At 25.7% G+C, this 12,366-nt stretch overlaps 4 protein-coding genes across 4 annotated transcripts in view; 2 read left to right on the forward strand and 2 right to left on the reverse strand.

Annotated features, from left to right (window-relative positions):
* Positions 1-476: 476 nt before the first annotated feature.
* Phum_PHUM614590 (uncharacterized protein) lies at positions 477-1,232 on the forward strand (the record flags this gene model as incomplete). Its single annotated transcript, XM_002433080.1, has 2 exons — positions 477-490; positions 605-1,232. The coding sequence occupies 2 exons, from the start codon at positions 477-479 to the stop codon at positions 1,230-1,232; spliced, it is 642 nt and encodes a 213-aa protein (XP_002433125.1).
* A 3,179-nt stretch (positions 1,233-4,411) lies between these two features.
* Positions 4,412-6,566, forward strand: Phum_PHUM614600 (proton-coupled amino acid transporter, putative; the record flags this gene model as incomplete). The annotated part of the gene is made up of 9 exons (XM_002433081.1): positions 4,412-4,497; positions 4,600-4,689; positions 4,774-4,924; positions 5,003-5,124; positions 5,230-5,314; positions 5,415-5,690; positions 5,793-5,974; positions 6,063-6,232; positions 6,322-6,566. 9 exons carry the CDS (start codon positions 4,412-4,414, stop codon positions 6,564-6,566), a joined length of 1,407 nt encoding a protein of 468 aa, XP_002433126.1.
* Positions 6,567-6,828: 262 nt separating this feature from the next.
* On the reverse strand, positions 6,829-8,652 carry Phum_PHUM614610 (uncharacterized protein; the record flags this gene model as incomplete). Its single annotated transcript, XM_002433082.1, has 8 exons — positions 6,829-6,849; positions 6,969-7,103; positions 7,184-7,293; positions 7,361-7,560; positions 7,697-7,864; positions 8,198-8,244; positions 8,312-8,468; positions 8,561-8,652. 8 exons carry the CDS (start codon positions 8,650-8,652, stop codon positions 6,829-6,831), a joined length of 930 nt encoding a protein of 309 aa, XP_002433127.1.
* Positions 8,653-10,033: 1,381 nt separating this feature from the next.
* Phum_PHUM614620 (helicase, putative) overlaps positions 10,034-12,366 on the reverse strand; it is a gene marked incomplete at both ends in the record, with an annotated part of 4,497 nt that continues 2,164 nt past the window's right edge. Inside the window, 7 exons of the mRNA XM_002433083.1 lie at positions 10,034-10,268; positions 10,344-10,504; positions 10,588-10,839; positions 10,926-11,402; positions 11,473-11,621; positions 11,722-12,015; positions 12,098-12,272. Coding sequence (XP_002433128.1) covers positions 10,034-10,268; positions 10,344-10,504; positions 10,588-10,839; positions 10,926-11,402; positions 11,473-11,621; positions 11,722-12,015; positions 12,098-12,272 — 1,743 coding nt within the window. The remainder of the gene's footprint in view (positions 10,269-10,343; positions 10,505-10,587; positions 10,840-10,925; positions 11,403-11,472; positions 11,622-11,721; positions 12,016-12,097; positions 12,273-12,366) is intronic.

The following is a 12,366-nucleotide window of genomic DNA, read 5'->3' on the forward strand; positions in this document are numbered from 1 at the left end:
CCACCACCATCACCACCACCATCACCATCACCACCATCACCATCACCATCACCACCAATCATTTAAGAAAACATCTTTTTTTCCTCTCAAATTTTCTCCTTTCCAAAATGGAGGGTGAGTAGATGTGAGGAGCTTTGTCATTTTTCGTTTGCATATTGGCTTCGCCGATTTATTTATTTATTTATTAATTGGGTCGGGTTATTTATTATTTTATGTTTTGTTTCACCGTGTTGTTTGTTGCTTGTTTGTTGTTCGTTTGTTGCTCGCTTGTTTGTTTGTTGTTGCATGAAATTTATTTGTTAAAAAAAAAAAAAAAAAAAAGCACTGCGTGTAATTTTGTTGCCGCTGCCTATTAATACATATATATATTTGTTATTATTATTATTATTATTTATTTATTTAATTAATAATATTAATTAACATTAGTAGAAAATAGTTTATTTATTTATTTATTAAAGAAAAAATTGATTGGAGAAATGCAATTAAAAAAGTTTTTAATGGGGCCAATCAATTTTTTTTTTTTCAATTATTCTTACATTAGAATTGAATTCATTTTGTTTGTTGTAATCGTTTGTTATTGTTTTTGTTTGTTTTCGGAAAACAGGACGGACGTTTGTGCTGCAGTTTTGATGTGCAGTGCAGTATTTCTAGCAGCAACGAGACTATCACTCACGGGAACAGGAGTCTCGGGATTGCAAATGATCCAGGGAGGAATAACGAATCGTCGGAAAATGATGACAATGATAAAAAATCAAATTCAAAATTTGGGATTCATGGTCATGAGAAAATTGAAAAAACTCAATCCGATGGCGGCAGGAGGACGGTTCATGACGTTAAAATCAAATCTGATACAACAACAACAACTACTACAACGACAACAACGACATCGACATCGACATCTACTACATCCACAACAACAACAACAACAACAACCCATACGGGAGATGGGGGGGAAATTGATGTCCCTCGATCACGAAAATTTTCAAGTGATGATAAAAAAATTATTAATTATGATAATTTGGAATTTTATAAAAAAAATTTACCCCTCGTCGTTGATCGTTTGTCGTCTGATTCTAACGGTACTTTTCACGACGGTTTTGATAATTCCAAACGCGATAAAAAAACAACCGATGAAATTTGATTATTATTATTATTATTATTATTATTACGATTTTAAAAAAACTATTAAATCCATAATATTTCAAAATATCCTATTAATTAATTCGTCCTGAGTCAATAATAATAATAATTAATTAAATTCATTATTAAAAATTAAAATCCAAAGCGAAAATCTAGTCACGTTTTTTTTTTTTTTTCTCTCTCTTATATCTTTTATTCCGAACTGTACGCCATTTTTGTTTTACGTTTTATAAACAATAAACTCGTGTTTATAGACAATCTGATACCACGACAACAAAACTATTAATAATAAACAAACAAACTTATATATATATATATAATTTATAATGATTCCCTCAACGCATTTTTTTTTTTTTTTCTTTTTAAAGTTTTTTTTATTATATAAATAATTATTATTATTATTAATAAATTATTCATTTATATATTATATTGTTTTGTTTCTTTTTTTATTAATATAAATATAAATAAATGTGTATAATGGAGAAACTAAATATATGATGCCTTAGTCGAATTAGTATTTAAAAAAAAAAAATTAAAAACGTTAAAAAATCACTACTATTGAAAAACCTTTTTACTTTTTTGTCTTCTCAACAACCACAAACAACAAACCTAAATAAATAAATTATTATTATTATTATTATTAATTTTCTTTTTTTTTTTTTTTTAAAAAAAAGGAAAATTTGTGTGGAAATTTTTATCAGTTACTGATTAGAATTAATTATCATTTAAGACTCCTCCATTTATCACAGCAATAAAATAATAAAAAATTGTAAATAAATTTTTTCATTATTTAATAATAATAATAATAATAATAATAATAATGATAATAAAAAGGTGAACGAACGAAAATATTTAAAAAATTATTATGTAGAGATAGAAAGAGAGAGAGAGAGAGAGAGAGAGATTAAACAATGTAGAGAACATTCCAATGGAATTAATAAATTTTATATATATATATATATATATATATATATATATATATATATATATATATATATATATATATATATATATATATATAATAAGGAAATAATCCATATAAACAGTTTGCACAATTTGTTTGTTTGTTTGTTTGTCTGTTTGTTTGTTATATTAAAAAAAAATTAATTAATTAATTAACCCTTTTTTTCCCTCTCTCTCTCTCTCTGGTCGTTTGTTTTGACGTTTTAGTCAATAAAAATAAATAAATTTTTTTTTTTTAAATTTTTTGAGGAGCGTTTAGGGGATTAAACAACCCTCTTCGTCATTAATAACAATAATAATAATAATAATAATAATAATAATAATAATAATAATAATAATAATAATAATAATAATTTTTAAATCGATACATAAATCGTGAGAGATCAGAAAAACCGTTATAATATATATTAAAAAATTTTTAATCAGTATTTTATTATAATTATTATATATTTATTTATTTATTTAACGCCAAAAATAAAACGAATGATTTATTAATATTAATAATAATGATAATGATAATAATGGTAATAATAAAAACAAGGGGATTTTATTTATTTAGAAAATTTTTTTTTTAGCTTCCTTTTACATCGAATCGTTTTTGTTTTTTGTATATTCATTCATTGATTGATTGATTGAATAATTTTTATTTAATAATCAATAGTAAAAAAATTAAATTATATATAAATGAGTAAATGAATATTAATAAATTAATAAAATAATTGATGATGATAATTTTTTTTGTTTGTTTTATTTAAAAAAAAAAATAAAAGAATTTTATTATGCTCATATGATTTAAATTTTTTTCTTTTTTTTTGAAAGAATTAATTTTATTTATTTATTTATTTATTTATTTTTTTTGTGTTATGAAGACATAATAAATAAATAAATAAGAATTTGAAATTTATCAGTTTGAAATTATTAGGGTAAGAAGAAAAAAAAGGAGGAAAGAAATTTGATAAAAATTTTTTTTTTTATTATTGTTTTTTTGCCGGCATAAAAGTATCAAAAAAAAAGATGATGTAAAGAGATTTATTTTATATTTTGATACCTGTTATCAAAAAGGATTTTAATATAGACAAACCGAATAGTATTATTATTAATAAATAAATAAATAAATAAAAACTTTAATTAATGATAAGGGGGAATAAAATTGGTTTTCTGGTTTTTTATTTCATTTCAAAAGAGGACAAATTGAATGTTTATTTTAAAAACGTTAAAATTATATAAATTTCAGTTTAATTAAATATATTCATGAGGCAAGACTAAAAATTTTTACTCTTTTAATTGTTTTTAGTGAAAATATTTTGAAAATAATTTGACATCATCATAAGTTTGTTGGTGTATTAATAAAAAAAAAAATGAATTGAATAAGGATCATTACGATTCGTATGTTTTATTTTTAATTATTTTTTGTTTTTAAATTTCATTTAAATTAATTAATTATTGCATTAATTTCAATTTATTTAATCATCATCATCATCATCATAATGGAGGATTTGGTACGAATGCCAAAAAATAATCATATTAATATCGAATTTAATCATTTTTTATTAATTATATCGAATTAAATCGATTGAATAATATTCAAACTAATGAATATTTTTTATATTTTAACAATTAAAAACGATAAAATATTCCGAAATCGTAAAAAAAATCCAATTTCGAGTATATTTATTTGTTTTATTATTGATTGGAAAAAATGTAAACAATGAAAGAGCGCGAAAACGGGCGCCAAAATTTCGTGTCATTAGAAATTTTTTTTTTTCCGTATTGAAAACAAAACGTTTTTTATTTTTTGTTTCCTCCATTACGGAAAGTCTGTAAAAAGTTAAACTTTTCAAATGAAATTAATTCTCGAATTAATTCATTTTTATTCGTTTTCAAATGTTGTTTATTTATTAATACTAGCGTTGACTATATAATTTTCATTGTGATTAAATTAATTATATATTTTCATAAAAAGAAAAAGAAAAAAAAAAAAAAAAAAAGAAAAATGTTTGTGAATTTATTTTTAACATTGAATAAAATATTTTTCATTTTAGTAAAGTAATAAATTAATAACGACACGTGTGTGTATGTGTGTGAGTGTGTGTGTCTATTAAACAACAATAACAACACAATAATAATAATAATGATGATTATAATTAGAGATAGAGAAACACAAAACATTTTAAAATGTTTGCAAATGTTTCAAAAAAACAATTTTTTTTTTAATATAAATAAAATTATTTATGTTTCAGGAAAAGTAATGCCGAAAAGTAATATATTTTATAAAAAAAAAAATAATAATTAATTTTTTTATAACAAAATGAACACAAATAGTGAACAAGTCAATGCACAAAAAACTCCAGAACAAACTTCAAAAGCAAGTTTAAATGAAAACATTGAAGTAAAGTAAGATTTTTAAATAAAAAAAAAAAAAAAAAAAGTTTGATTTGATTTTCAATCATTTTATAATTAATTAAATAAATAAATAATAATAATTATTTTATATAGATCTCCACCAGGAGATACAGCATCTCACAAAAGTGATGAATCAGAAGATTATAATCCATTTGAACATAGAAATATAGCCAAACCAACGTCGTAAGATTTATTAAACTTTTTTTCCTTTTCTTTTTTTTTTTTTTTTTAATCTTTTTTTAAATTACTTTTATTTTTTTGTCTTAGGAATTTCGGTGCTACGGCACACATATTAAAAACTAGTTTAGGATCAGGTATATTGGCAATGCCAATGGCTTATAAAAATGCTGGCCTTGTTTTTGGAGCTGTTGCAACTGTGGTTTTGGGTGTGATATGCACTCATTGTATAAAAATGCTGGTTAGTTTAAACAAAAAATCCTAAATTTTATTAAAATTAAACTTCTTCTTCTTCTAATAATAATAATATTAATTTCAGGTTAGAACATCACACATTGTTTGTAAAAAGAAAAAAATTCCTCTTTTAAACTTTCCAGAAACTGCTGAAGGTGCTTTTGATATCGGACCGAAAAGATTTAGAAAATATGCCAAAGCAGTGTCGTGAGTGTTTTAACAATTAAAAAAAAAAAAATTTCAACTTTAATTTATTATCATTATTATTATTATTGTTTGTTTGTTTGTTTGTTTTTTTTTTTTTTCTTACAGCATTTTGGTTACAGTTGAATTATTGCTTAGTTTTATTTTGGGTAATTCTGTGTATGTCGTTTTCATGTCTCAGTCACTGAGTCAGGTAACGTTTTCCCCTACTCATTCCCCCTCTTTTCCCTCCTCCCCCTCCCTCCCCCCCGAAATTTAATTTGAAATTATGAATAGTTTTTTTTTGTTTTTAGGTAGTGGAATATGCATTTCGAGTGGAAATGAACGTTAGATATTACATGCTTATGTTATGGATTCCTCTAATATTTATGTGCTTGTTAAAAACTTTAAAAAGTTTGGTTCCATTTTCAATAATTGCCAATATATTGATCGTCATATCATTTTCAATTACTTTATACTATATATTTAGAGATATTAATCTACCTAACTCAGTAAACATGATTGCCTCTATTGATAGAATGCCTCTTTTCCTCGCAACTGTTATATTTGCCATTGAAGGTATAGGAACGGTGAGTGTTCATCATTCATTGTTCCCATGTCGTCGTCATCATCCAACTAGAAACGAACAATAAAAAATAAATATATATATATATTTTAATTTTATATTTTAGATATTACCAATTGAAAACGAAATGAAAAATCCGGAACGTTTTGTCGGTGGAAAATGTAGCGTTATTGACACAGCAATGACAATAGTTGTTTTATTTTATGGAGTCATAGGTTTTTTTGGATATTTAGAATATGGAGAAGAAACGCGAGGAAGCATAACGTTAAATTTACCTATCGACGAACCGTAAATTCCCCTTTTATCATTATCATTACCATCAATAAACATATTTATTTTACTTTATTATTATCATTATTTTATTTATTTATTACAGAATGGCTCAAGCAGTCAAAGTATTGATTGCATTAGTTATATTTTTCACATATGCTTTACAATTTTACGTTCCAATAAATATAATATGGAACTTAATAAAGCCAAAAGTTAAAGAAAGATATCATTTTTGGGGAGATTTGTCCGTTAGAATCGGACTCGTCACTCTAACAAGTAAACAACAGCAGCAACAGCAACATTTTTTTAAGCAAATAATAATAATAATAATAATAATAATAATGATTTTTATATTACCTTTTCAGTTTTAATCGGTATGGCTGTTCCAAATTTAGAACCTATAATATCATTAGTTGGAGCCATTTGTTTTTCAACCCTTGGACTCCTCATACCAGCTGTTGTGGATACGATCGTACGATGGCCGGTTCTTGGAGTCGCACGTTGGAGATTAATTAAAAATATTTTTATCCTTCTTTTATCCCTTTTGGCATTATTCTCTGGAACGTATACGAGCGTCTTTGATATAATGTACCATGAACATGAAGATTAAAACTCTGACACACATTTATTATTATTATTATTGTTATCTTTTTTTTTTCTTGTTCTTTCATTCATATAATCAATTCATCGATAGAAAAAAAACAGGGGGGGGGCGGCGCATTGATTAATAATTATTATTAATTACGTTTTGTTCTCATTATTTAAATATATATATATATATTTTTTAATACATTAAATTACATTCTTAAAAATAAAAAATTTTTTTTCTTTTTAACACCGTCCCCCTCCCCTTCTTCCCCTCCTTTTCCTTATTACGGGAAACTTTTTTCAATCTTTTGAAAAAATTCAAATGATATGACAACGTGAGCAGGAAACCGGAAATTAATAAAAAATAATTCCCGTATTTTAATGTGATTTTAAATAAATAAATAATTTTAAGCATTTTATAAACATCATTCGATGCCGTTAATTTTTCTCCGTCCATAACAGTGGGAAATTCACGTTTTGATTTAACGTTTTCCACATTTTCCTTAATTTCTAAATTAAATTGTATTCTCACGAATTTTTTCATCGTCAAACCAAAATCCTATAACACGAACCCAAAAAATTTATTATTATTATTATTATCAATTTGTTCTTATCAGTTTATTCTTATCATTAACTCACTGGTTCCACGTCGTAGTAAGCATCGACTTCATTTTTTTTCAAATAATTTTTCACCTTTACGTTAATACCATCGAAGTTACGATGTGGAAACGAAGGCGTTATGAAAAAACCTAAAAAAAATTACGTGATCGTACCTGAGAGAGAAAGAGAGATAGAAATGATAATGATGATAAAAACCTGCAAACGAATTTAAATCCATTCGGTGTGAATTTTCCAATTCGTCACGTTCTAAATTAAAATTTTCCAATAATTTTCCCGCTTCGAATAACAAACGTAAATGACATGGAAAAATTTGGAAAAAATCATTTTCCGTATCGTTATTATTATCATTATCATCATCATGGTAAAATTTAAAAGAGTTTTCCGTCGGAACGTATCTGTGTAAAAAAATCGAGGATTTTTTTTCCACGATAAATTTTTCAAATTTTAATGAAATCGACCTGAAAAAAAAAATTAATAATAATAATAACAAATTTTCCCGGGGGTGGGGGGCAGGGGAGGGTTCAAAACAACCTGCAAGCATCCCTTTGTAAAACATTCAATAAATTTTTTTCATTTAACGGAATTGTAAATTTAAAACCGTCGCTTAAATTTTCCAAAAATTTATTTGACGTGACGTTAAAATTATTCACACTCAATATTTTTCCCGCCATTTTATAATCCGACAATCCCGTATCGATCCTGTAAACTTCCGGTAATATTTTATTTTTCTACATACCCCCCCCCCCAAAAAAAAAAAAAAAAACAGAAAAATTAATTCCGCAATTTTTAAACGGTAAAAAACAAATAGAAAAACTCACATAATCGAAAAATGAAAATTTATAATTAATTTTTTTCAAATTATTTAATTTTTTTATAAATTTACATTCCCGCCAAAATTTTTTAAAAATTTCACTCATGCAATCCCTTAATGGTATACCATCGAATAAAAAATTTTTCACTTTCGTTTTAATAAAAAACCATTTTTTATTATTATTATTATTATTATTATTAATTTTTCCACCATTTATGTACTCTATGAAATCCGATTCCGTATTTCTTCCCGATAGTAGGGAAAGAACCTAAAACAAGTAATAATTAATAATAATAATAATAATAATAAATTAGTTTAAAATTATAATGACTTACGACGTGTGGTATGTTAACGGTTATTATAACATCCGTTTCCGTTAAATTTCCCGATTCTTTATTATTAAATTTTATCGTATTTTTTATTTTGTAATTTAACGTGTCGCAATTTTCTTTTAATGATTTTCCCGTTAGGAAAATTTTTTCATTTTTTTCTCTGAAAAATAAAACAAGGTTTTCCCTTTACTCTCTCTCTCCACACACATTTAATTATATAAAAAAAAAAAAAAAAATGATTTCCGGTTTTACTTATAAACGTATGGACCGATTTTCATCAATATCGGTTTGAATCCATTTTTAACATCTTCGAAATTTGTGACGTTATAAATAAATATTTTCATTTGCGACCATTTATTATTATTATCCCATTCGTTTAACATAATTGAATTTTTTCTAATCGGTATCACCTGGAAAATTTAAATTAATTATTTATTTATTTATTTATTTAAAAAAAAAAAAAAACCGTTAAGAAAAACAAAAACTTACTAAATTAATTAATATTTTAATTAAAATTTCATTTCCGAATGTTAAAAATCCAATTCCGGTTATTAGTAAAAATATTCCCACCAATAAAAACGAATAAAATGATGATGATGATGATGAATTTTTTTTATTTTTCATTATTATTATTATTATTTTACTTCCGTTTTCTTCCTCTTCAACGTTCGTTTGTCGGATCCAAAACAAAAATAAAAAAATTAATAAATAAAAATGACAAATAAGTAATTATTATTATTATTATTATTATTATTATTTCTTATTAAATAATTTCGTTTTTCCTTTGAAACAAATCAAAAATTTTCTCCCCCTCCTCTTCCTCCTCCCCTTTCCTCCATAATTTTCATTTCATTGGAATTTTCCGTTTCCAAAAAAAATAAATAAATAAATTACGTGTTCGTTAAATTTTCCGTGAGGAAAAACGAAAATTATTACACGTGATTTTCCCACAATAATAATAATAATAATAATTTTACATAAATAAATCATTTGAAATTTATGTACATAAAAAATTTATTTATATAAATATATAATGACAAATAATTACGTTAAAAAAAAAAAAAAAAAAAGAAAAATTCGATTATTATTATTAACTCTTCTCACATTTAAAATCAAAAAATTATTAAATGACTCATACATTTTTTTCTTATTTAAATGAAATTATGTACATATCAATGCACGGCAGCCATTTTTTACTATCATTATAATAATAATAATAATAATTAACTCCTTTTTTCCATTGTAAACAACCTGAAAATGATAAGTTTGTTTTTGTTTTGTTTTAACTAAATCATAAACTTAATTAAAATTAAAATCAATTTATTAAAAAATTGAATGTTTTTACTTAACTTATACCCTAATTTTTATTTATTTATTTTTTTTCAGTTAATTATATAAAAAAAAAAAAAAAAAAATCACAAAAATATAAAAAAGAAAAAAAAAAACATTTAAAACAATTCAGACTATATGCGAATCAATCAATCGATCGATCGATCACCATCAATTTTTATCGGACGATAAATGTACTAAAAAAATTGATAATAATAATAATACTGGTAATATACGGATAAATTGTTATAAATTGTCATTTTAATTTTTTTCTTTCGCTTTCGCACTTTTTTTTTTTTTTTTTTTGTTAACAATCATTTAGTAAAATATTTTTTTTTTTTTAAAGACTAAACATTTAAAAAATAAATTATTCAATATGTGTCTCTCTCTCTAATTTTATTTTTTTTTCTTTTTGCTAGAGGTAGTTTTTTCCGGCGTTGAATTTTCTTTTCTTTTTTGCGTTGGCGTACCACCGGATTTGGGTGCTCTTTTCTTTTTTTCCGCTCTTTCCTTTTCTTCCAATTCTTGATTTTCTCTTTCGATCAGAGTGATCAATGTGTTGCATCGCCTTTGAAGTTCCATAGCCGTCCGACTTTTTATAAACCAATCGAATCGAAATTGCGGAGCGGCTCTAAACAAAAGTTTTTTTTAAATAAAAAATCTTACTTGATGACGTCAATAATAATTAATAAGGTATCTATCATACCTGACGGCGGCTCTTAATTCTTCGTAAACGTTTTCCTTGTCGAAACCCAACTTGTGAAGCATACAAACTAAAAACCTATCTTCTTCTTCGATGTAATTTTTACCTTTATTAGTACCGTAAGCAATTCTCAATTGGTGAAAAGGAGCTCTGTATCGAGCCATCTGCAGACAAAAAAATTCAGGTTTTAAGGTATCTTAGTATTTGCAAACAAAATAATTAAACGATTAAAAAAAAAAATTCGAACCTTAGCATCGAGAGCTTTTTTTATGCTAGCCCTCCGCTGTATTTTAGCCTCCCCCCTTTCGATTTGTGCCATGATTCTGTCAATGTCTTGCAATTCGTGACACCTGTCCCAAAATACCGCTGAATATTCCATGACTTCTTCCGGAGTTTTCCCTTCGACATCTTTTGCAATGTTTTCAATGTCGTCTCTCCCGTATTTTTCATTCGCTTTTATAAATTGATTGAAATCCCTTTTCGTCCACGTTGTGAATCCCTTAAATTAAATATAAAGACAAAACGTAATAATATAAAATCCAGTGAGCGTAGTAAGTAATTAAAATTCAAAAATTTCACTCGAACCTGAGTGAGTAATTTTTCTTTTTCCGCAACTTCTTCGTCGGACAAAGGTTCGGCATCGTCAATTTTACGCTGTTCTTCTCTCTGTACCTTGTTCGCATCCGAACCTAATTCGGGATTTTTAGGAACCTTGTATCCCACCGTTTTTCTATAATAATAAATTTCTTGATCTAAAAGTTCAAATAATCTCGGGGGAAAAAATTGAAAATCTTGAACTATGGGTTGCTTGGGAGGACGAGGAGCTTTCGGAGCTTTAGGCTCAGACACTCTAAGAGCTTCTCTGAAATAAGCGTCTACGGCGTAATTGGCTTTTCTTTCTCTCTTGGGCGGTTCGATCCAATTTCCGATCCCTAAAATTTTTTGCTTTTCCCTATAATCCTCTCCTTCGAATTTATAAACGGATTCGTGTGGAGTGTCCACTGTGAAATTCCTGAGAGAAGATTCTCCCAATTCTTCTAATTTTTTATTTAGCATTTCCGTCTGTGAAAATTTTTAAAAAATTATTAGCGTCTTCTCCTTCCTCTTCTCCTTCTTTTTTTTTTAATAATACCTTTTCTTCTCCTTTTTGTAAAATTGTATCAATATCTTCGTCTGTAATCTCAGAGTCTTTTGATGCGAAAACATGATTTGCTCCGTGTCTGATCATATTTAACATTTCGTCCTTGTTTAATGCGTTCGCTTTATTATCAACCAAACGACCTATAATAAAAATTTTAAAAAAAGTTTTTTACTCAAGTTTTTACAATTTTCACTTTTGTGAACTTTGCAGTATTCGTTTTAAAAAAAAAAAAAAAATTACCTTGTTGAATAACCAATTTATCCAATCTTAATTTAACTTCGGCTCTTTCCACAATTTTTTCCTCAACGGTATTTTCCGTGATGAGTCTAAACACTCTTACTTCCTTAAGTTGACCGATACGATGTGCACGATCCATAGCTTGCAAATCCATTTGAGGATTCCAATCGGAATCGTAGAGAATGACGACGTCTGCGGTAGCCAAATTAATACCCAAACCTCCAGCTCTGGTGGACAGCATAAAAATAAATTTTTCACTATTCGGAGCGTTGTACTCGTTTATTTGCCTCTGACGATCTGAAATTTTTTTTTCCGAATAATTAAAAATTGTCCGAAAAATAATTAATAATAATAAAAAAAAAAAAAAATTTAATCAAACCTTCGTGTGAAGTGTTTCCATCCAATCTGCAATATTTATAACCTTTCCAAAAGCAATAATCTTCTAAAATGTCCAGCATTCTAGTCATCTGGCTAAAAATAAGTACTCTAGAGTCTTGATCTTGAAGTCGCGGAAGAAGTTTATCTAAAATCACCATTTTACCACAATTTGCCACCTAAAACAAAAAAAAAAATAATTATTATTAAAAAATAATTATGTTAGAACTTTAAAAAAAAAAAAAAAACAAATATTAAATATACCAAATGCTG

Source organism: Pediculus humanus, genomic scaffold, assembly GCF_000006295.1.
Source record: "Pediculus humanus corporis 1103172108322 genomic scaffold, whole genome shotgun sequence".
NCBI lineage: Eukaryota > Metazoa > Arthropoda > Insecta > Psocodea > Pediculidae > Pediculus > Pediculus humanus.